The following is a 25,590-nucleotide window of genomic DNA, read 5'->3' as shown; positions in this document are numbered from 1 at the left end:
AGCTCTAAAAACATTGGCCTCTAATCCCTCCATCATTATAAAACCTTCAGATAAGGGGGGAAACATTGTTATATTGGACAAGGACTAGTATGTTGCGATTTGCAACAAAATATTGTCCAATCAACAATGGTACTGTAAGATTTCATCTAACAAGATTGAAAAATTCAACAAGGAATTCTACCGACTCTTGGATGAATCATATGCTGCTAATGTGCTTACCAAATCGGACTATGACTTTGTCAGAACCACCCTACCCCGCACTCCAACTTTTTATGCTTTACCAAAATTGCATAAAGACATACTTAAACCATCAGGCCGGCCAATAATTTCTGGCAACGGTTCCCTTACTGAGAAATTGAGCCAATACATAGATGGATATCTGCGACCATAGGTGCTAGGTATACCCAGCTACATTAAAGACACTATGCATCTTCTGCAGATCATAGACAACATCCAGGTCCCACCAAAATCCTTTTTGGTGGCCCTGGATGTTGAAGCACTGTATAGCTCGATACCCCACGATAGGGGACTGGCCTGTATTCGGCATGTGTTGTTACGCGATGCATGTTTGGGTGATGACAAAAGACATTTTCTGATTGATGCTCTAGATTTCATCTTAAACCACAATAATTTTACATTCAACAGCGACTTTTTCCTCCAGGTACAGGGAGTCGCCATGGGGACATCCTGTGCCCCATCTTACGCGAACCTGTAAATGGGGAAATGGGAAAGCTGGTTGAAACAGTCTGTATCCACACGCTCCTACATGACCAATGTGGTGATGTGGCGTCGGTATATAGACGATATTTTGTTAGTCTGGGATGGCACTTTGGACAACCTCCAAACTTTTGTGCAGGAATTAAACACCAATCCATTCAATCTCACTTTTACTATGACAGCTCATGAACAGGAGATTACTTTCCTGGATGTGACCATCCATAAACAACAGGACGGTTCATTAACTAGCGCTCTTTATCGTAAACTGACATCGAGGAACTCCATCCTACACGCTACCAGCTTTCACCCCCAACCACTGATCCGTTCGATTCCTTACAGTCAGTATCTACGGGTCAAGAGAAATTGCACTGATGATACTGTATTTAAAAGAGAGGCCGACAAGCTTAAAGAGAGACTCTTGACACGTGGGTATTCTAATAAATGTCTAAAGAGAGCCTTTAGACGGGAATGCTTAAAACCTAGACATACATTAATCTTTAACTCAGAATCCAAGAGCAATAAAACCAATCCAATTTGGATAATAACTAGGTTTTCCAATCAACACAAGATTGTTAAGAACATTGTTGAAAGATATTGGCATGTCCTCAAACTAGATCCCACAATTGGCCCCTTTGTGCAGAATAAGCCCTCCTTCACTTTCAAGCGAGCCAGATCCATCAGAGACAATCTAGTATCTAGTGAATTCTCAGGGGGGTGTGGGCAAACGTGATTCTTGCAAACGCCCGGGCACTTTTCGGTGTGGCTGATGCCCATACTGCCAGTACATGTATACCAAGCCCAACATCAAATTACCAAATGGTCATAAGTACGCTCCGAAGCATTTTGCAAATTGCAAGACAGTGGGTGTTGTATACCTACTGATCTGCGATTGTGCATGCTACTATGTGGGCAAAACCAGCCAGGAGTTCTGGTGGCGGGCATACCAACACATAGCCTCTATGAAATCCTGCAACCCCAGCTTACCGCTGGGAAGACACGTCTCGGCGTTCCATGCAGGAAAATTCCCCAAACCGTCTTTTTTGATTTTGGATTGTGTCCATCCAGGACTACGTGGTGGGGATTGGAATAAAATTCTGCTTCAGAAAGAACAGAAGTGGATTTATCGTCTGCAGGCTACCAAGCATCCTGGCTTGAATGACGCTATTTCCTTTCGACCCTTCCTAGAGGGTTTTGCCTCAGGGGGCCCCGAATGGGATCCCCCGGAGCTAAACATACCTCGGTTTTGGTAAGAATCCTGCAAATTATGTTTTCCAGTCATATCCGCGCGTTATGGATTTTTAGTAAAAGTGGCACCTTATAACCATGCAAGCCAACAAGGCAGGATTTATATTCATTTTTGAGTTTTTGAAGAAATCCCCAGTAACCATGCTCTGAACTATATTCACTTGTCCTGGTCAATCATAAACCACTAATCGATCATTTCATTTGAATTTCTGGTGAAAGTGGCAAGCTGGTCGTATTCGACCTTAATAATGCGAGCTAGCATAATATAATAGGATTTATTTTTGATTTTTCAGTCAAATTATATGTGCATATTATGATTGTGATATGATTTGTTGTGTTTTTTTGCCTCTGTGTGTTACAGCTAAATCGGTATTGTATATATGGCCTCCATATAGTTACTGGTAATATCATATCTATTTGCTGTTTTTCTCCCCATGTCTTTCCCCCCAATCACCAGTCTGCCTTTGTGAATTTTTATGCATATCCCTTCTCCTTTTTCTAGAGTCCTGGGTGCAGTCGTTATGTGCTGCTGTGGGTTCGGCCCCTGGACTGATGCTGCGCTGGAGGGGCGATCGGTATGTGTCCCAGTAGTCCACTCGGAGCACGGGGGCCAATGTGCCATCTCCTTTGGCGCTTTTGGCCTCCCGTTCTCAGGATCGCTCTGGGCCGTGACATTGTCCTGTTCCGGCACCAGGGCGACCATGCGCCGCGGGTCCCCGACGCGGATGCCGGTTCCCTCCCAGCACGGGTCACTGCTGTCAGAGTTGGAGGTTCCCACCCCCTGCACTCTGATTCGTGTGTGGGATCAAGGGGGTGGGCCTGCGCGCCGAGGACTCGGAGGGTGACCCCTCCCACCGCCTATGACGCTGACTTGTATGTCAGCTGTTGTTGATATCACCAGTAATGAATGGCACTACATAAATCCCTTGATGGCCAGTCTCATGCCTACGCAGGCGTCGGACAGGTCGTCCTGCTACACCACTACCCAAGGTAACCATTTCATTTTTATCATCACACTTGCACCCTATCCTCACCAGTGCAGGTGACTTATACCAGCAGATGCATATCCGCCCATACTGCAGTGTGGTTTGCATCTGCTGTGAGATCATTGGCAGCAGCTTTTTGCATGGAGTTTTTAATGTGATTTTAGTTAATCACATAACATTCCCTGTGTTCTTTTGTGCTTTTTTCTTTTTAGTGATTGCATGCGGATGTGTTCAACCGCTGTGCTTCTCCTCTTGTTGTGGTGAGATCTGATTTCACGTAGTGTTACAACATCATTCCCTATTTTACTGCCAGACTCTTATGTGATTTCTTCCCACTCACGCCATGAGGATTCTCCATCCTGTATGAGTTCATAGGTAAGCACACCATAGTTTGATGCCCCTGCTATATAATTACCACACACGTTAGATGCAAGTCCCAATACCCTATGTGAGATTTAAACTTTTTCCTTTGCCTCTGATCCAAATCCCTCCCAATATCCCCTCCCCCCTCTCTTCCCCCCCTTTCTCCTTTCCCCCTCCCCCCCTTCCCCCCCTTCCCCCCTCCCCCTCCCTCTCTCCCCTCTTTCCCCCTTCCTCCCTAGTACTTTACACTTACAGATTGGAATCTACCAGAGTGTCCTTCTTTGTGCCCTAGGTGATATCATACACTACCTACAACAGCTGATGCCGGTGGTGTCAATTTGCGTATGGTAGGACGCCCTTTGTGTCCTGCTGTGGGCTGCATGTCCGTGCCGTGTCCTTGGCATTAGCGCTGGCCTACGGGTCGTTTCCCCATCAGCAAACTAATTGTGCCCATTTCTGTTTTCAAAGTTGGATGCTTTCAAATTGTGGGCTCAAGAGTCAAATAGTGAGCATACCACTCAATCATGTCTAAACAATTTTGATCTTTATGCTTCACAAATGTATGATGTTACCATACCATGAATTTGTTCTAAGATGTTTTGTTTTCTTTGGAAAAATTTATAGATAACCACTCATCTTACCACCATCCCCTGAAGAAGAGGTCTCAACCAAATTGTAAACCTCGAAACGCGTCGGACCCGTGTGGGTTAGACTTCAGTCTGTATAGTTGATGTGGTGTTTTATGTTTACCATTGTCTCCTCACAAGCACATTGCTATTGTCCTCACCTTTTTTGTAGCATCCTTCAGTTCTAATTCAGTATTTATGTTTTTTGTTATGTTCTTTATTTTTGATATTCAATAAATTATACATGTTTTTGATACATTGTTTGAAGACTGTTGCCTTACAAAGTCCCATCAGAGGAAAACCATGTTCTAGTATATAGTCTTATAGGGATGTGGGCAATCTGTCTTCTTCCACAAGGCCATCGTCACTATCCTCATTCATAAGTAAACGTAGTAGTCCCACACCATAGATGTGATCTTCTTATACCACCAATGTGAAAAGTGCCCACTCTCCGTTACTCCAGTGATGGTGAGTGGAAAGCCTAAAGACTCAATTTGCAAAACTAGTTGGAAGCCTCACGGGTGTCGTCACTTCTGGCTCACTGCTGACGTCAGGTCCGGCCCGAACTCCTATATTTTGAGGTTGTAATAGCGCCAATTACTTTTTTGGGTTTACTGTCATAATAGTATTTCACTATAAGGCAGGCAGCTTTATTGTTTTATTTCACAGGGGTGCAGACGCCTTTTATGTTTATGTTTTTTTAGCCAAATATTAGCAGCATGAATTTCCCCCCTAGCAGCTCTCCATGCCACATAAGACCTACTTTTTGGGTCAACTTTAAAGCCTAAGTTAAAGCGGAGTTACAAAAGTGGAACTTCTGCTTTAAGGACTGCTAACCCCCTGACATGCCACATTTGCCTGCAATCTTCTGGGGAGAGAAGGGGGATAGAACCGAGGCTTCAGGCAGCCGCATTGCTGGATCCTGGGACAAGTGAGTGTGTGTTTATTAAAATTCAGCAGATACACTTTTTGTAGCTGCTGACTTTTAATAAACAGAGAAATGGCTGGTATTCTTCTTTAAGCCTAAATTACAAAAAAAAAAAAATTAGCAGAAGGGACATAACTTACATTTAGTATGATGTGTCCCTTGTGCTGATTCTTCTTGGTTTAGTAGAAGTTTTCAATGTTCTTACACCCCATAATCTGGTGCAGCAGGGGCTTAACACGCTAAGGGGTTGTCAGGAGCTCTTATCAAGAGAGCTCGACTATGCCCACCTTTTCCACCCTGCTGTGCCATTCATAAAAGCCAAACTAAAGCTTCTATGAATGACACAGGGTTTCTGAGTGGGGGACGGCCAGGTGATTATTTTTCAAGAAGTTAAACATAGACTTACTGGTACTATTAGCAATAAAAGACTGATTATGTGCTAAGGGCTTTGATCAAAACATTGTAGGTGTCTAAAAAGAGGGAAAATGCCTGATACTCTTTATAGACTGCACCACGTCCTACATTTCCTCCCCCTATCTTTCCTGTCTCAGACTTTTCCTGATCACTTATTGCTCCCCCTACTCTTTCTTGAACTTGAAAAAATTGTCCATCTGGACCTTATTCTAGGTCGCTTGGGTGGCCATAAACATGCAAAGGATGAATATTACCTATCAAATAGCCATTCCATAAACATGAAATCTCACCTTAGCTTATGTGTTTAGTGCATGGAGAGAGGAAGGGAAAACACAAAAAACACTTCCCAAAGTCATAAGCTCAAGTTTTACCTTCAGATCTGTAATTGCAATAGTTTTGCAATGTTACAAAATTATACAATATAGAATTTTGCATATACCTTATAGCATTTTTCACTTTTGTGCTGTCAATAGGTTCTGAACTGTTTGAAGGGGTCGTCACCACAAACCAGAATGAGACTCTCTGAGTTACATTGCACAGAAGAATATTGGAGATCCTATGTACAAAATACAAAACAGCAACACATTAACTGGTAGTAATTAACACATGTAAATTTATGAAATGTGTTTGCATTATCCATTCAATTATCTGAGTGTGCTGACTGGTTTCAGTGACAGAAAATGTAAGGTGGTTGAGGTAATACTTTCATTGTAAGTTTTACTAGTCTAATTGGAGTACAATGAAGATTGTACCCGAAGTACTACTCATATATGGGATGTTCTATTTATATATTTTTATATGGGAATTTATGCTAAAGGAAATACTCTACTTTATCACTAAAAGGCACTGCAGATGGTCTTATCACAACATTGAGATTGCTCAGATGATTATAGCAAAAGCTGTCCTAATTTAGAAATCAATTGGTGAAAGAACTAATTGTTTGATAAAATCCTTGCAATATATATAGTTCATCTGGTGATGGATTATGGATTTTTCAACAAAAGTAAAACTTCACCTATAGTGTAACTTACTGAATTGTATTGTTCACATGAGTTCGCATTACAAAGGCCATCACAGCCTTAAAGAGAAATTCTTCATCAGTATTCCAGCTGTACTGTTAAAGAACAGGAGGCACAAATAAGTATCAGATTATATAATGTCATCAACATATCAAGGTAAAAAAAACGCAGACCAATGTGATCTAATTATAATGCAATATAAAACAAATGCAATAAACTTTTATTTTAATTTCACTGTATTCCTAATAATCAGAGTCCCACTCCCCACACATTTTTTGGAAAGAGATTTAAAAATCGACTCTTGCAAAAACCGATATTTTATTATTAGGTGATTACCCGTGAGTTAAATCATCAAAATACACTTCTCTTGTCAAATTTGTTTATTGAAGTTTTATAAGTCAGGGAACAGGTTCAAAAGCAATACAGGAATATACAATAGTAAGGTACAGTATAACATTATAATATGACAAAAGATAAAGTTGTCTCTTACTTTAAACCAAAATGCACTTCTCAACAGAAACCACACACCAGCTTGACTGCTGAATATGGGCGCAGAGTATACACCAAGTAAACAATTATGCCCCTTTAAGGCACACACTGCAGTTTTTCTTTGTTCCAGGAGCCCAAGGATGCCCTGGGTCTTTCACAATCCTAGCAACACCTTAAATCTATCTGCTTGTTCCAGATCAGTGACTGAAAGTATTGAGGTCAGGGACAGGCTGGGAACAAGTTTAGCTAGCTTAAGAGGGGGGTCAGTAGTAAAAACCATGGTGATCTTCTTAGTACAGGTCTAGTTTAAAATGATTGCAAAATCTTTGAACAATTTTTAGCTAAACATGTAAAATAAATTAGCTAGGTGTCAATAATCGTATCAATGTTTTGATTATTGATCAAATTATATTATTGATAATTGCAATTATTTATGTACATTAGGCCACCCACTGAGTATTTGCTCAATACACATAAATAAATGCCAACTGTCCTGGATGTACTGGGACAGTCCCGCATCTCTGTACTCTGTCTTAGGCCTCATGCACATTGGATGTTCTTGCAGCTGCTTCTAGGAGCGTCTGTTTTTTCCTGCCTCTAAACTGCCCTGCATGTTAGCCTATGTGTCCATGCACACATAGGTTTTTAGCAGTGTTTAGTGGCAGGGGCTTTTAGAGGCAGAAAATAACACTGCCAGTGCATCCAGGAGCAGCAGAGTTTTGGCAGAAAAAAACCCTTGATGCGTATAAACACGTGTAAATGCAGCAGAATGCGTGTTGATGCTAGGTGTGTTTAGCGCTTGCGTAAGGCCTAGCCGTGGCTGTTCACCTCCACCACCACAGGAGAAAGCTCTTTCTCTGATTCAAACCCCCTTCCATGCTCTTTCTCTCCCCTCATGTAGTATCTCTGAGCTCAGAGTTTGAAAGCTTACTCCGGCACTATTTTGGAAACTGGGACAAAGATGTTGGTTTGTATACATCTTTATATAATTTGCTGGGAATTTTTACTTAGCTTGGTGAATGAGATGAAAATGTACTTTGCAAAAAATACCTGTGTGCAAGGAGAGAATTTGGATTTTTACTTGCACATGATTGGATGATCAAAGTCAACAGATCTCACCTCATGCACTAAGCTAAGGGAAAACTTCCTTGCAGAGTGAAAATTCACTTTGCTAATTGAACAGTCTGTACTGTTTTAGTAAATCAAACCCTATGGAATAGATTTAAAGTGGGAGTAAACTCCCATAGATGATTTTTACCTACAGGTAAGCCTAAAATAAGGCTTACCTATAGGTACAGTAAATATCTCCTAAACATGCACTGTTTAGGAGATATTTACTTTAGTTACAGTCAGTGACGTCACCGGTGCATGCGCTCTGAAGGAACGGCATGCCCAGTCCTGTGCTGTAAGAGTTCCCTGTAGTATTGAAGTTTGAAGTACAAAGCTCAAGCTATATTTAATACAATAGCATGAATATTTAATATCAGAGCAAAATGACCTGCAATAATAACTCACAATTTACACTCAGCTAGAAATATTTTTCTTACCTTTAACATAATTTGCAGCTAATTGTAATGTGTTTTTATTTGATTATATACAGGGACTCTGTTGTACTTTTCAGTCACTGAGTATACTGCATTCACTGCTCAAAGGTCATGATTTTCCTATTATTTTACTGTGTCAGTTACTGTACTTTACAGTTACACGGCTGTGCACATTTAAGGCACAGCGTATGGTTTTCAAGGTCATATAGTGGCAGTGTTTATTTACAGAGGATTTTTAACTACCAAGGAGTTGTTTGCACTTCCCTGAATGAACTGATGCGGATATCCAGCATCAATAAATATCTTTGTCCCCATGATGAATGTAGCCTTATTGATCATAGTATAGCAGTCTCGAGGTGAACATGTCTGAAAGCCAGCAGTCATATTGACATTTTTCCTGGTCAATAATTGTATTTATTTTAATTGGAAAATAGGATTATTATTATTACCGTATTTAACTGCATATAACACGCACAGGCGTATAACACGCACATTCATTTTAAGAGGGAAGTTTCAGGAAAAAACTTAAATTTTAAATAAGGAACTTTGAAGCAAAATAAGGGTCAGTGCCCATCTGCATCCTCACCATTGCCATCAATGCAGCCTGATTAATGCCCACCTGCAGCCTCACAAGTGCCATCAATGCAGCCTTATTAGTCCACATCAATGCAGCCTCACCATTGCCATCAATGCAGCAGCCTCACCATTGCCATCAATGCAGCAGCCTCGCCATTGCCATCTATTGACTTTCTATTACAGAGGCCGCCAAGTAAACAGGAGATTCTCACTGTATGTAATCTGATGGCACTCGTTCCCCGCCCCCCCCCCCCCCCCCGCCCCGTTGCCTCCGAGGCAGCTGAAATTGAAGTATTGGCGTATAACACGCACACGCTATTTGCACCTGATTTTCATGGTGAAAAAGTGAGTGTTATACGCCAATAAATACAGTAATTATTATTATTAAACCGTATTTATATAGCGCCAACAGTTTGCGCAGCGCTTTACAACACGAGGGCAGACAGTACACATACAATACAGATCAATACAGGAGGGCCCTGCTCATTAGAGCTTACAATCTAGAGGGGAGGGTCAAGTGGAAACAAAAGGTAATAACTGTGGGGGGTGAGCTGATGGAGAAAATTATAAAACAGTTGTTAGGTGTGGGTAGGGTAGGCTTCTCTGAAGAGAAGGGTTTTCAGGGATCGTCTAAAAGCTAATAGAGTAGGAGATAAGCAGACAGATTGGGGTAAGGCATTCCATAGGATTGGAGAGGCTTTGGAAAAGTCCTGGAGGCAAGCATGGGAGGAGGTGATGAGGGATCTAGAGAGCAGAAGGTCTTGAGAGGAACGAAGTAGATTGGTATTTAGAGACTAGGCTAGCGATGTAGCTGGGGCTAAATTGAGGGTGGCTTTGTACGTAGTTGTTAGTATATTGAATTTAATTCTTTGGCGGACCGGAAGCCAGTGGAGGGATTGACAGAGAGGGGTAGCAGAGACAGAGCGATTGGTAAGGTGGATGAGTCTGGCAGCAGCATTCATGATGGATTAAAGAGGTGATAGACTATGTAGAGGTAAACCAATGAGAAGGGAGTTGCAGCAGTCGAGGTGAGAGATGACCAGCGAGTAAATTAAGAGCTTTGTTGTGTCATTGGTTAGAAAGGGGCTTATTTTGGAGATGTTGCAGAGGTTGAGGCGGCAGGATTTGGACAGTGATTGGACGTGGTGCTTAAAGGAAAGTTCGGAGTCCAGGACTACACCTAGAACCTTGGCATGTGGGGATGGGCTTATAGTTTTGCCATCGATTTAACCGAGAGATCAGGCGAAAGGGCATATGGGGGAGGAAAAAAAGTTCGGTTTTGGATAGATTGAGTTTGAGGAAGTGGTGTGACATCCAGACTGATATATCTGGTAGTAAATTAGTGATACGTGAGGAGACAGAGGGAGTGAGCTGAGGGGTAGAGAAATAGATTTGGGTGCCGTCAATGTAGAGGTGATATTGGAAGCCATGGGATGCTATCAGCTGACCCAGGGAGGAGGTGTAGATTGAAAATAGGAGAGGTCCAAGAACAGAACCTTGAGGGATCCCAACTGAGAAAGGAAGAGGAGAAAAGGAAGAAGAGTTGTAGGAAACGCTAAAGGTGCGGTTGGATAAGTAGGAAGAGAACCAGCGAAGAGTACAGTCACAGAGACCAAAGTTGTGAAGTTTTTTGAGGAGGAGGGGGTGTTCAACCGTATCAAAGGCAGCAGAGAGGTCCAGGAGTAGGAGTACAGAATAGTGTCGATTGGTTTTGGCCATTAGTAGATCGTTTGTTAGTTTTAGGAGAGCAGTTTCTGTGGAGTGTTGAAGACGAAATCCAGACTGAAGGGGATCAAGAAGGCTATTATCGGCGAGGTGGACGCTCAGTCAGTTGTAGACCAGACGTTCAAGGAGTTTGGATAAGAAAGGGAGCAAGGAGATGGGGCGTAGGTTGTTAAGATTGGATGCATCCAGTGAGGGCTTTTTAAGTATGGGTCTGACAAGTGCATGTTTTAGAGAGTTGGGGAAGATGCCAGAAGAGCGGGAGAGATTGAAGATGTGGGTTAGCGAGTGTAGCATAGAGCCAGAGGGTGAACGTAGCATTTGTGAGGGAACAGGATCCAGAGGGCAGGTGGTAAGGTGGACATTAGCAAATAGTTTAGCAACTTCGTCTATAGTGGTGGGGTTGAAAGAGGGAAGTAATGATTGTGCCTGTGGGCATGAAGTGTGAAGCGTGGAGGGTATCGGAACAGTAGAGATCTCCTCACAAATTGTATCAATCTTCTGTTTGAAGTGATTGGCGATCTCCTGGGCAGTGAGTGAGTTGGCGGGTGGAGGCGGCGGAGGACGAAGTAGAGAGTTGAAGGCAGAGAAGAGTTGATGGGAACGGGATGATAAGCTGCTAATGAGAGTGATTAAGTAGTTCTGCTTGGCAGTGAGGAGGCTGGAATTGTATTTTTGGAGGGCAGATTTATATTGGTTGAAATCTCTCTGAGACTTAGTCTTACGCCACTGGCGCTCGTGAGCACAACTACATTTTTTAAGACTTCTAGTATCATCTGTTTGCCAAGGTTGAAGGGGTCGGGGCCTGATTCTGTGTGTAGTGAGGGGGGCCATTGAGTCCAGTGAGGCTAGAAGTGAGGTGTTGTAGACAGAAGTGACTAGGTTGGTGCAGGATAGGGGTGAGATTTTGTCGTAGAGGTTGTTGATAGCAGAGTAGAGAAAAGAAGGGTTGAGATGATGTAGGTTTCTGCGGGTAACTTTTAGGCAGTTGGAGGGAGAGGAGGTGGAGGAGAGCGAGAGAGTGAAACTAATAAGGTGGTGATCAGAGAGAGGGAATGGATAGTTAGAGAGGTTGCATGGAGTGCAAAGGTGAGAGAAAACGAGGTCAAGGGTATTGCCTTAGGAGTGAGTAGGAGCATGTATCCATTGCTTCAGGTCAAAGGAGGATGTTAGGCTGAGAAGTTTGGAAGTGGCAGGAGTGTTAGTATTAATAGGGATGTTGAAGTCTCCGAGAATGATTGTGGGGATTTCAGAAGAAAGAAAGTAGGGTAGCTAGGCAGAAAAGTCTTCAAGAAAGGTTGATAGGATTAAGGATTAAGTAGCAACCAGTCGATATTGTACTGCTGTTAATTTTTTCTAAATTATTTTAGCTACTTTAATAGCACTAAAATGTTACATTGCACTATAAACACTACATATGCTGCTCATTCTAATACCTGCCCTCAAAGGAACTTGTAGACCTGTAAATTAAACACATACACCAATTTAGGTGGAAACCTGTTCACTGACCACAATGTTTGAACTGTGCAAGGAAACCAGAGCACACAGAGGAGATTTACAAGTACATACAAGCTCCAATCAGAGCCTGTGGTTGGTGAAAGTCACCAGTACTTTAAAAGTTACTTTTTACATGTTTTAACGTGTCACAAGTTCAATATCAATGTTTCAGGGCCTCACAAGGTATTTTAGGTAGGTCATATTGTTGCCATGAGAAAGGGACCCTGCAAGGGCCTGAAACATGGGTGATATACATGTGACATAGAGTCTTCAAGTTTCGAAGTCCTGAGTGAAGGTTTACTCTGCGGTTCTAGTTATCATTTTTAGCTTTTTTTACCTCCAGCGTCAATGTCTCTTTTGGCTTCATAAGAGCTTGTTTACATTTGCTTCAGCTTCAACGCACATTAAAGCTCCTACTGCTACAACAAGCTTTTATGGTGTGATTTTGATGCTTCAGTGGTGCTTCAATGAGGTTTTGGTGGTGCTTCGATGGAGCTTCGGTGGTGCTCTTTTGAAGCTTTGTTGAAGCTTGGCAGATGCCCTGTGTGTGTGTGTGTGGATATCTGACACCTGCAATTTCTCCAAAACAATGCTAAGCTAAAGCTGAATTAAAGTCTCTCAAAAGCTGCAGGTGCATCAAAGCGAGCTTTAAACGAGCTGTCATAGAGCTCTATGGAGGCTTTAAAGACGCTTTGAAGCACCACTAAAGCTACATGGGGCAAAATTTTTGAAGCAAAGCCGAAGAAAAGCAAAGCAAACACAAGGTGTAAACAGGACTGTAAGCTAACCATTTTATTTAGTGACATGAGCTTTGACTGGCGTTAAGAGAGCTTTAACAAAGCGTGTATGATTTTTTTGTTTTTAAATATTAAAAACTTTTTAGGCTGACCATAGTGCCTTCAACACTCTGCAAAGAAAATACCACATATCATTGGCATGCACTATTGCTGACTTTTACACAGGGGGAGAAAACATTTACAGGTAATGATGAATCAGGAAGCGATCTCATGCAATACAGTTATACAGTGTGTGTCCGTCAGCTTTGCTTAGGCTTTGTGTATTAACTTTATGTGCACCAAGCCATGTAGTCACAACGTCCCTAATATAAATGCCTAATGATGTAAGCAATTCACATTTGGCCTTCAACTTTTCCATGTTTGCTTTCCCAAATGGTTATTTTTCCAAATGCAAGAGAAGTAGAAGGCAAGCATGGAAATGATTAATAGTAAATTTGTTTTTAACCTATTGGTGTGAAACCTACTAAATTAATATATCACCACACAAGTGTCCCTAGCAGAGAATATTTGATGAGCGAGCAGCTGTAGAAGTAGTTCTTGTTAACTAGTGTCGGAAGCATCAGAACTGCTGCAGTTTTCACTTCGACCTGTTAATTTCTGTCTCATGGGAGCAGCAGATAGTAAATCAGAAGTTAAACTTTCACATAAATAACTTTCCCATAAATCCACTTCTTCACTTCAAAAGGCTCAGGCAGAATGCGAAAAACTAGATGTAAATAGTATATACAGCATGGCATACATCTAATTTGGCCAGGTACAGGATAGTTAGTTACAGAAGAATGTCTCAATAACTAGGGCTGGGTGGTTTTCTTGCAGCATATTTACTGGTTAAGGGTCTTCATTGCTTTAACCCTTTTGCTAGACCAGCTTTCATAAAGCGAACTGGCACTGAGAGAATATGTGGACTGCGACTACATGCTTCAAAAAAGGCATCAAAGCCATTGGAGTAGATTGACAGCCAGGCATCTACCATTTCCATAAGGATAGGTCAGCTATGACATCCTTTATACTCTCTCAGTCCAGGTTTCCGTTAAAGTGACCCTTTACTTTTCCCCCGGAGAGCAGGATCACTTAACTCCCCCTGTAACCCTCACATGTGCTTCATTCCAGGCAGCAGCAAAGTGAAATACCTGGTACAGCTGGGTATGGTGAGCATTAGATTTACTTCCCTTCTCTTATTTTAAAAACTTGCCAGGACAAGGTGCTCTGGAGAGAATGGCAAAATACACAGCCTTGCGCTGTTTATTTTGGCACTAAAAAAGCTATGGGAAAGGAATAAAGGAGTTAACTAAAAAATAAGGGTCAACAAAAACTTTAACTACAGATTTTATGGTTAACTACAAGTTATATTCTGCGACTTGTCCCCTTTATAAAGGTGCAAGAATCATGTTTGTGGTACAAAACATTTTTAAAAATGAGTATTACAAACTGGAGTGAATGCACATTTAATAATTTTACATACATGTAATTATAAAAAGAAAAAAGGAAGAAAAAGGAAATACTCTGTATATATACTGTGTATGTGTATATATATATATATATATATATATATATATATATATATATTATAGGATTTCCTCTCACTTCCTGTTTTGGCTATAGGACAGACAATGAGTGGAAATCTTCCAAATGTGACACTGATTGCAAAAAATAAAATTATCAGGGATCACAGCCCTTCCTTATCCTATCCAAAATGAAAAAACGTTTTGTTTTAATTCTACTTTATTAAAAAATAATTAATGTTCACTAAATGTTAATTAGGGGCTAAATTGTTGTTTTAGCCCTGGTTTACATTGATGTGATTTGGCATGCGGTTTGAAATGTCAAATCGCATGCCAAATCAGCGGCAATTGCCGGCAATTTCCGGCAATGACAGCGTCCGCACCGATTTCCAAAAGTAGTTTCTGTACTACTTATGGCGATTTCAGGGTGCGATTTCCATTGACATATGTGCAGAAACCCACACAGATGTCTCTGAAATCGCCCCCAAAGTTGGGACTGACAGCTGAACTCGCACAATTTCATTCCCGCAGTCAGTGTGAACCTAGGCTCAAAACTAGTTGTAAAATAGTAGCTTTCATTTGTAAATGACTGCAGGGCAGGACATCAGCTGTCACACTGACAGCTCAGTCCTGTACATAGGCGTGCTCAAGGGGTGTGCCAGGTGTGCCTGGGCACACCCTAATCCTGGGGCTGGCAACCTGTCAGTCGCGATCTACCTGTTGATCGTGGGAAGGTGAAAGGTAAACCGCGATCCTTCCTCGCCGGCCCCCAGAACCTGAACAGCGGGGGTGGGATCGATACCAATATATGCCACCCCCTCCACTCCCCCGTCCCTCTTCTTTCTGCTGCCCTGGTCCCCCTTTGCTCCCCCCTCCCCCATTGTTTCAGGATGAAGAGTGGGGAAAAGGTTGGTAAATATGTCATGCACACATTTGTGTTTGAGTTTTGAGGTGCACACCCTAATGCAATAGGCTGTGCACACCTACAGCGGGGCAAAAAAGTATTTAGTCACCCACCAACTGTGCAAGTTCTCCCACTTAAAAAGATGAGAGAGGCCTGTAATTGTCATCATAGGTATACCTCAACTATGAGAGACAAAATGTGGAAACAAATCCAGACAATCACATTGTCTGATTTTTTAAATAATTTATTTGCGAATTATGGCGGAAAATAAGTATTTGGTCAATATCAAAAGTTAATCTCATTACTTTGTTATATATCCTTTGTTGGCAATGACAGAGGTCAAACGTTTTCTGAAAGTCTTCACAAGGTTGTCACACACTGTTACTGGTATGTTGGCCCATTCCTCCATGCAGATCTCCTCTAGAGCAGTGATGTTTTGGGGCTGTCACTGGGCAACACGGACTTTCAACTCCCTCCAAAGGTTTTCTATGGGGTTTAGATCTGGAGACTGGCTAGGCCACTTCAGGACCTTGAAATGCTTCTTACGAAGCCACTCCTTCGTTGCCCAGGCAGTGTGTTTGGGATCATTGTCATGCTGAAAGACCCAGCCACGTTTCATCTTCAATGCCCTTGCTGATGGGAGGTTTGCACTCAAAATCTAACAATACATGGCCCCATTCATTCTTTCATGTACACGGATCAGTTGTCCTGTTCCCTTTGCAGAGAAACAGCCCCAAAGCATGATGTTGCCATCCCCATGCTTCACAGTAGGTTGAGTGTTCTTTGGTTGCAACTCAGCATTCTCTCTCCTCCAAACATGACGAGTTGTGTTTCTACCAAACAGTTCTACTTTGGTTTCATCTGACCATATTACATTCTCCCAATCCTCTTCTGGATCATCCAAATGCTCTCTAGCAAACCTCAGACGGGCCCAGACATGTACCGGCTTAAGCAGGGGAACACGTCTGGCACTGCAGGATCTGAGTCCCTGGTGGTGTAGTGTGTTACTGATGGTAGCCTTTGTTACGTTGGTCCCAGCTCTCTGCAGGTCATTCACTAGGTCCCCCCGTGTGGTTCTGTGATTTTTGCTCACCGTTCTTGTGATCATTTTGACCCCACGGGGTGAGATCTTGCGTGGAGGCCCAGATCGAGGGAGATTATCAGTGGTCTTGTATGTCTTCCAATTTCTAATTATTGCTCCCACAGTTGATTTCTTCACACCAACCTGCTTGCCTATTGCAGATTCAGTCTTCCCAGCCTGGTGCAGGCCTACAATTTTGTTTCTGGTGTCCTTCGACAGCTCTTTGCTCTTCACCATAGTGGAGTTTGGAGTGTGACTGTTTGAGGTTGTGGACAGGTGTCTTTTATACTGATAACAAGTTCAAACAGGTGCCATTAATACAGGTAATGAGTGGAGGACAGAGGAGCCTCTTAAAGAAGAAGATTCAGGTCTGTGAGAGCCAGAAATCTTGCTTGTTTGTAGGTGACTGAATACTTATTTTCCACCATAATTTGAAAATAAATTCTTTCAAAAATCAGACAATGTGATTGTCTGGATTTGTTTCCACATTTTGTCTCTCATAGTTGAGGTATACCTATGATGACAATTAAAGGCCTCTCTCATCTTTTTAAGTGGAAGAACTTGCACAATTGGTGACTGACTAAATACTTTTTTGCCCCACTGTATGGTCCGGTAGCTTACCCTGGGACAACCACAAAGAACACAGATGGTTACAGAGGGAGAGCTGCGCCCCCCAGGTGTAATCTTCAGGACTGAGTTGTCAGCTTGACAGCTCAGTCCTGCACATCTCAGGACACAGCTGGGTGATGCAGGGCCATGAGCAAGTGCCACGCAGTGCAGCGCTGAAGGCAGGTGCCTTTTCTGCCTCTGCCTTGGCGCAACCCTGGTGAGAATGCCTTGTGATTGTCCTAGCACTTTCAGATGAGAGGTGTCCCTCCTCAGCCTCCTGTAAGTTTAAAAAGCCAATTTGGAGATTGCTCATAGCCATCCTTTTATTAAAAGTTAGGAAAAAAAGAATAGACAAGTTTAGCTCTATTTACTATTTACTACTATTTTTCAATCATCCAGTCATGTGCAAGGCAAAATCCTGTTTCATTTGCAGAGATAGATCAGCAATTTGGAAAATAAGATAGTCTGACTGACCCCACATGCCGTCACCTTGGTTTTGCACTTTTAGCATTCTGCTTAAAAATGTGTGAATCAGTACTGCTTGGACCTTGAAGAAGGGGACATACCCCGAAAGCTTGTCCTGAAAAATTGTATGTTAGTGCAATTGTTAGTGCACGGACAGTACTCAATTTTCTCTGTCACAATTGCACTAATACGACTACAATCAAATCAGCACAGCAAAAAGAAGAATGTAATGCCCTGTACACACCGTTGGACAATTTAAATTATTTTTTCCGACGGATGTTGGCTCAAACTTGTCTTGCATACACACAGTCGCACAAAGTTGTCGGAAAATCCGATTGTTCTGAACAGGGTGACGTAAAACATGTATGTCGGGACTATAAACGGGGCAGTAGCCAATAGCTTTCGTTTCTTAATTTATTCTGAGCATGCGTGGCACTTTGTGTACACACGATCGGAATTTCCGACAACGGATTTTGTTGACGGAAAATTTTATAGCAAGCTCTCAAACTTTGTGTGTCAGAAATTCTGATGGAAAATGTGTGATGGAGCCCACACATGGTCGGAATTTCCGACAACAAGGTCCTATCACACATTTTCCGTCAGAAAATCCGACCGTGTGTACAGGGCATAAAAGTGTATTGCAAGCTGATATAATTAGTAAATGATTATGCAACAGACTTCTGGGTTTTTATGCCTGAATACATAATGCCAAGGTAACAAGGTCAGAAAATGCCAATATTAATGGAACCTGAATAAGCTTTTACAACACAGTGTGGAGTTAAAGCCTAAGTTTACCCATATAAAAAATCTCTAAATAGAGATCTCTACATATAATTATAGTGACATAACACCTGTAATGAAGAATGTCCCACATTTGCAGACAGAACATTTAAGTTCAGGCATACTTTCCTGAAAACATTTTTCCCTGAACACGAGTACCATTTAGTATGGTATTTGGCCCTATCCAGCTACAGTTTATTTAAGCCTGTCATAGACATTCACAGGTTGCAGGCAGCGGGGCTGGATGCTGCACCTGTGCATTCTGAGCGCATGAAAAAAAAGGACATGACATGGCTTGTGGATACTGCCAAGTCAGCAAGTGGTAATACTGTCTGCACAATTTGGTGTCTTTTTATATCTTTATATTTGCATTTAACGTTTTTTTTTTGCATTTGAAAAAGAACAGGAGTGCAAGGACTGCTTTTTAATGCTAAAAAGTAGAGTTGTGTTGATGGTATGGGTATAGATACTGTGTCTCATGTGTAGTAGATCAGCAGAAAATTTGAGGGATTATCCCCTTCACTTTCTGCTGTTTGGAGTCACCCTTGTGGGCTACGGTAGGTATTTGTATTTTCAGTTCCCCCCTTTTTCCTTCTTTTTATTGTATTGTTTTTTAAATGCCTAGTTAATAAGCCTATTTTTCTTTTTTTGGTTTATTGTGAATGTATTCAGTCATCTTCAGACGCTGTGTTTTTGCATCATGTATTGCAATTTTGTACTCTCTTGTAATCCCTTAAAAACGTTTCAATAAAATAATATGGGGAGTAAAACGATTGAGTTGTTTTTTTGGGTGACATATCAGGATATTCATACCTTATAAAAAAAAAGAATACGTGCACCATGAATGGACAAATTGTTTATGCAACTGCAGCCTCCAGGAACTGCATGCAGGCAGCCTATGTAAGTCTACGAGGATACAGCGGCTGCATGGACATGAATGCAAATTGCCTGCGTTTGAGGCCCCTCACCTGCATACCTGTCAAAACAGGACGAGCGGCTGTCTGTACAGCCGCTATGTTTTTATTGAGTTACATAGACTCCTTGCATGCAGCACCTGGCGACTCCACCAGCATAAACAAAATAGCTGATTAATGGAGTATGGGCCTGTATCATCCAAGTAAATGCAATGCTCCTGTCAGGAATTGACTGCTTGCTACATCTTTTCTTATAGTGTCATGCCAGCTTTAATTAGTAGAAAGTAATCCACATAAAGCTCTCACCCCCAAACCTCCAGTTCCGACAATTTTGTTACAATGTCCTGAAAAAATATTTTATCAAAATGGGGGTTATTTACGAAACGCAAATCCACTTTGCACTGACAGTGCACTTGGAAGTGCAGTCGCTCTAAATCTAAGGGGTAGATCTGAAATGATTGGAAGTCTGCTGATTTTATCATCCAATCATGTGCAAGCTAAAATGCTGTTTTTTATATTCCTTACATGTCCCCTTCGGATCTACAGCGACTTTACTTCCAAGTGCACTTGCAGTGCAAAGTGGATTTTCCTTAGTAAATAACCCCCAATGTGTCTCTCCATATCTCCCCCACCCACAATACAAAGATTTTTATAGTCTTGGCTTCCACAAAATTTTGTCCCAGGCTCTCCTTCCTCTTGTGTCGATGGGTTCAGTTTGTAGTGTCATGGCTGATCAACTCCCCTATGTCCAAACTATCCACCTTGGTCCTATTCACCAGAGAGACAGGCAACTTCTTGTTCCGAGCTACATACGGGGCCTAGCCATTTCTCTGTGTTGCATCACAAATATTTTATGAAACAAACACATATCTTGCAGTATAGTAATCTATGTTAATAGCACTTACCTGCTCCAGTGCTAGACTAATGCAGCGTACACACGATTGGAAATTCCGCCAGCAAAACTCCGATGAGAGCTTTTTGTCGGAAAATGCGACCGTGTGCATGCTCCATCGGTCTTTTGCTGTTGGAATTCCAGCCAGCAAAAGATTGAGAGCATGTTCTCTATTTTTTGGTCGGGAAAAGTTCCTATCCAAAAATGCGATCGTCTGTACAAATTCCGACGCATGCTCGGAAACAATTTGACGCTTGGAAGCATTGAACTTCATTTTCTCGGCTCGTCGTAGTGTTGTACGTCACCGCGTTCTTAAAGGTCGAAAGTTCAGAGAACTTTTGTGTGACCGTGTGTATGCAAGGCAAGCTTGAGCGGAATTTCGTCTGAAAAACCATCCAAGTTTTTTCTGACGGAAAATCCGCTCGTGTGTATGGGGCATAAGAGATGAAGGACTATAGCAGGGCAGAGGATAGGGTCAGCAGTTTGTAGTGCAGTGTACAAACAGAAAAGTGACAGCAGAAAAAAGACAGAGTAGTCATCAAGTCTGCCCGTTTTTTTTTTTTTGTTTTTATTTTTGATTTCTTTTTTAACTTTTTTGTCTGAGTATAGATCTATGTTTGTCCCAGGCATCTTCAAAGCCATTTAGTCCCGGTTCACACATATTCGATGAGGGAACCTGCGCGATTCCAGTGCGGGTTCCCACATCCCATGTTACTCGCCGGTGGTTCACGCTGACATTTGCGAACCGCTGTGGGTGTCAATGTAAAGGTAATGACACTCCCAGATCTGTTTGCAGATCGCAGTGCAAACTGTCAAATGGTGCAGGAATCAGATTGCATAGATGTGAACACCCATGCGATCCAATTCCAGTGCGGGCCAAAAAGAGGGTCCTGCACCATTTTAGTGGGAATGCAATGCGATTTCAGCCATACAGTTTGTATAGACATTGCATGTGATCTGCACAGCAATGCGGTGCAAATCACATGCAATGTCTGTGATTGCACAAGTGTGAGCCCAGCCTTACTGTTGACTGTCCCACTACCTCTCCTGGAAGTTTATTCCAAGCATTAACTACCCTTTCAGTAAAATAATACTTTCTAATATTAGTTTTGAGCTTTCCTCCAGTTAGTTTGAGGTCATGTCCCCGTGTTCTTGATTTTGGTTTCATTTTGAAAAAACTGCCCTCCTGAACCTTATTCACCCCCTTCATGTATTTAAAGGTTTCAATCATGTCTCTCCTTTCCCTTCTTTCCTCCAGACTGAACATATTAAGTTCCTGAAGTCGCTCTCGATATTTTTTATCCCCCAGACCTTTCACCTTTTTTGTTACCAGTCTCTGGACTCATTCTATTCTATCAATGTCTTTGTGTAAGTGAGGTCTCCAGAACTGGATACAGTATTCTAAATGAGGTCTCACTAAAGATCTATATAGGGGATTCAGAACCTCCTTCCTCCTGCTGGTGATCCCTCTAGTGATGCCTCCTAGGCAGGGCTGGTGTAAGGATTTTTGACACCCTAGGCGAAACCTAATTTTGCTGCCCCTGACTCCACTGCCTTTGCCCTGCCCATGTAACCTATATGACTATTACACTGACCTACCTGACCCCCTACACTGGCCTACCTACACTGACCTACCTTACCCCTTCACTGACCTACCACTGACCTACATGACCCCTACACTAACCTACCTGAGACCTACACTAACCTACCTGATACCTACACTAACCTACCTGACCACTACACTGACCTACCTGACCTTTATACTGACCAACCTGACACCGACACTGACCTACCTGACCCCTACACTAACCTACCTGACCATTACACTGACCTACCTTACCCTTACACTGACTGACCTACCTGACCCCTACACTGACCTACCTGACACCTACACAGACCTACCTGACCATTACACTGACCTACCTGATTCCTAATACAATGTCAGTGTTCTTCACCCACTGGGGCCTTACATGCATCCGACAACCCAGCCAGTGCCAGGAACAAACCCTGCCTTGGTGCCTCTGCCACTGTACAGGACAGGCCGGGAGGGACAGCGGCCTCTACGAATGGGAGTGAAACGGCGGGGGGGTGGGGTCAGGGGGTCACATAACTCGGTATAGGAATTATGTATGGGCAGAGGCTGAGACTCAGAGAGGAAGAGAGACAGGTCACTGATCATAGGGCTGTGACGCGCAGGGGATGTGTACTTCCGTTCCGTCGGGACACAGTCCTCCAGTGCTGCGCTGCACCTCTGACACTACTTACTTACAGATGGAGTGGCTGCTGCCTGAGTTAGTTACATGCTGCAGACAGCAGACAGAGGCATCCCCTGCATACAGTCACCACCGCACCAAAAACCTACATAGCGTGGAGACCGGCAGAACACACAGAGTAGGGAAACCCCACGGGCCGGCTCTCTAGGCGGCAGTGCGCCCTAGGCAGTTGTCTAGTTTGCCTAGTGGTAGCACCAGCCCTGATCCTAAGAATTCTATTCACTTTTCCCCCTGCCTGGTCACACTGTTTGCTCATTTTATAATCATCTGAAATAATCTGTACCCCCAAATCTTTTTCTTCTGTAGTGCTGGCTAACACTGTACCCCCAATGTTGTACTCTTTAGAGGATTCTTTTTCCCTAGGTGCATTATTTTACATTTAAAAACATTGAACTGTAGTCCCCACTGCTTTGATAAGTCTTCCAGCAATGCCAAATCATGTTTCAAATTACAGACACCTCCAGGGATATCAACCCTATTACACACCTTTGTGTCATCAGCAAAAAGACATACCTTGCCCAAAAAACCCTTAGTTATATCACTTACATAGAGATTACATAGAACAGGACCTAGTACAGAGCCTTGTGGTACACCACTAGTGACTGGTCTCTCTTCCGAGTGAACCCCATTGACAACCACACTCTGGTATCCTTTAACCAACCGCATATCCACTGAACCACCCAAAGGTTAAGTCCTAGCTTGTACAACTTTTGTATCAGATCATTATGTGGAACTGTATTAAATGTCTTACTGAAATCAAGATATGTCCACAGCAACACCCTGGTCCAAAACATTGGTAATATAGACAAAAAATTCAATCAGATTAGTCTGACACGATCTGCCCTCAGTAAAGCCATGCTGCTTTGGATCCAGCAAGTTGTGTATTTTTAGGTGATCAATGATACTTCTTTTCAGGAGTGATTCCATTAATTTGACTACAACTGATGTTAAACTGACTGGCCTTTAATTTCCAGCTTAAACCTTACAGCCCTTCTTGTGGAAAGGTACCATATTAGCTTCCTGCCAGTCATGGGGAACGTCTCCTGTTGATTAAAAAGATCCATTAATGGGTGGCTATTAGTTTGTTGGACAGTGTAAAGTGGGTCAGCAGGTCAATGTCTAGGGGCAGGAAAATGGATGGGAGGCCAGCTTGGGATTGAACAATTATCAGTGAAATAGAAGGACCCATATGTGAGAGTAGGCAAAGCTGCACACCCCAAAAGAAGAAAAAAAATGGGACAGTTCCCCCAAGAGTTTTTTTTTCTTAGCAGCAAGGTGATTAAATTGTAGCAGATTTGTTTTTTGTTTAAAATATTTTATTGTACCAAAAAAGTAGAATTCCAATTCACAATGAGTTTAAAATATTAATATCGTAATTAATTCAATTTGGTATCGACTAGTCTGATGTTACTAAGCAGTACTGAAAATCCAGAAAATCATTTGCTGTCCATTTATCGAGCTTGTTTAAATAATACATTGCAGGTGCTTCACATCTCTTCTCCCTCCAGAGGTCCAAGTGTGTGGCTCCTTGTAAGCCCTCTGGATTTAGGGCTCGCCCAGAGGAGGTGAAGACAATGCATGGAGATTTCAGGATCACTGAATTCAATCTTTTAAACAACTCTGGTTATAGGACACATTTCTTCTTTTCCATCTTCTGGACGGTAAATACATCACCACATATATGGAGAGACACCTTGTATACTATGAAGTGTTTAATGATTTTAAAATACATTTCTTTTGATATATCTCCTTAGAATAAAAATACCCCTGAAGAAGACCACGACTGTAGGGGTTAAAACGCGTTGGAGTATTTATGTGGATGGCAATGTTGTAATGTAATGTAAACAACTGGCTCCACTGTGTGTTTTTTGCCAGGAATGATGGATTATGTTTTTTATATATCACAAACCAGAGCTCATATTTTAAACTCATTGTAAATTGGAATTCTACTTTTTTGGTACAATAAAAGATTTTAAACAAAAAACAAACCTTCTAAATTTAATAACCTTGCTGCTAAAAAAAACCCTTGGGGAAATTGTCCCATTTTTTTTAACAATTATCAGTAAGGCAGTGTAGAGGGGATCAGTGGGGCAGAGAAATGGGGGTCAGTAGGGCAGAGGACAGGGGTCAGCAGGGCAGAGGACAGGGGTCAGCAGGGCAGAGGACAGGGGTCAGCAGGGCGGTATACATGGGTTAACAGGGCAGTGGACAGGGGTTAGCAGGGCGTAGGACAGAAGTCAATAAGGAAGTGTATAGGGGTTAGCAGGGCACAGGAAAGGAGTCAGCAGGGCAGTGGACAGGGGTCAGCGGGATGGAAAATAGAGATCAGCAGAGCCGGGGATAAGGGTCAACTGAAGTCTGGGGAGGGGAGGGGCAGCCCACCACAGCACCCTTCTAGATCCATCCATGGATTATGGGATATTTAGTTTCTTCACAGGAAGTGTCAGTTTTCAGACTGCAGACAGAGGTCATACAGATTTAGGGTGCATCCAAACTTACAAATGCACTCTGCTGGCGATTACATGCAAGGACCCCAGCAGGGGTTTCCATGATAAGCTGCGAGTAGACAGCCCCTTTGAAAGCAATAGGAGGCTGCCAGCTCTCACAGCTAATCACGCAGACTTACATGTAATCATTCATGCTGCGATCACATGCGATTTGACCTTTTATCTTTGTGAGTATAATTACATGTTATTCTTAATACATACTATCGCATACTTCATAAGGTGTACTCTGTGTTTTCCCCATAGAAGGTATCTTAAATGCATTAATACAATATTTTTTCACATTAAATATACACTAAATTACCAAAAGTATTGGGACGCCTGCTTTTTTAATGGACATGCACATGAACTTTAATGGCATCCCAGTCTTAGTCCGTAGGATTCAATATTCAGTTGGCCCACCCTTTGCAGCTATAACAACTTCCAGAAGCACATTTGTGAGGTAAGGCACTGATGTTGGACGAGAATGCCTGGCTCACAGTCTCCACTCTAATTCATCCCAAAGATATTCTGTCATGTTGAGGTCAGGACTCTGTACAGGCCAGTCAAGTTCCTCCACCCCAAACTCGCTCATCCATGTCTTCATGGACCTTGCTTTGTGCACTGGTCCAAATCATTTTGGTGAGGGGGATTATGGTGTGGGTTTTTTTTTCAGGGGTTGGGCTTGGCCCCTTAGTTGCAGTGAAGAGAACTCTTAAGGCATTAGCATACCAAGACATTTTGGACAATTTCATGCTCTCAAC

General features: G+C 42.4%; 1 protein-coding gene across 1 annotated transcript in view; it reads right to left on the bottom strand.

Moving 5' to 3' along the window:
- The window catches only part of CLTRN (collectrin, amino acid transport regulator), a 102,936-nt gene that overhangs the window by 42,470 nt on the left and 34,876 nt on the right, over window positions 1–25,590 (bottom strand). The window contains exons 3-4 of the mRNA XM_073616937.1: window positions 6,311–6,393; window positions 5,719–5,835 (exon numbers count right to left, since the gene is read on the bottom strand). Of these exons, the coding sequence (XP_073473038.1) occupies window positions 5,719–5,835; window positions 6,311–6,393 (200 nt within the window). The remainder of the gene's footprint in view (window positions 1–5,718; window positions 5,836–6,310; window positions 6,394–25,590) is intronic.

The sequence above is a fragment of the Aquarana catesbeiana genome, linkage group LG02 (genome assembly GCF_042186555.1).
Source record: "Aquarana catesbeiana isolate 2022-GZ linkage group LG02, ASM4218655v1, whole genome shotgun sequence".
Taxonomy (NCBI): Eukaryota; Metazoa; Chordata; class Amphibia; order Anura; family Ranidae; genus Aquarana; species Aquarana catesbeiana.
The sequence above is the reverse complement of the archived record's forward strand: the minus strand, read 5'-3'. Positions and strand labels throughout refer to the sequence as shown.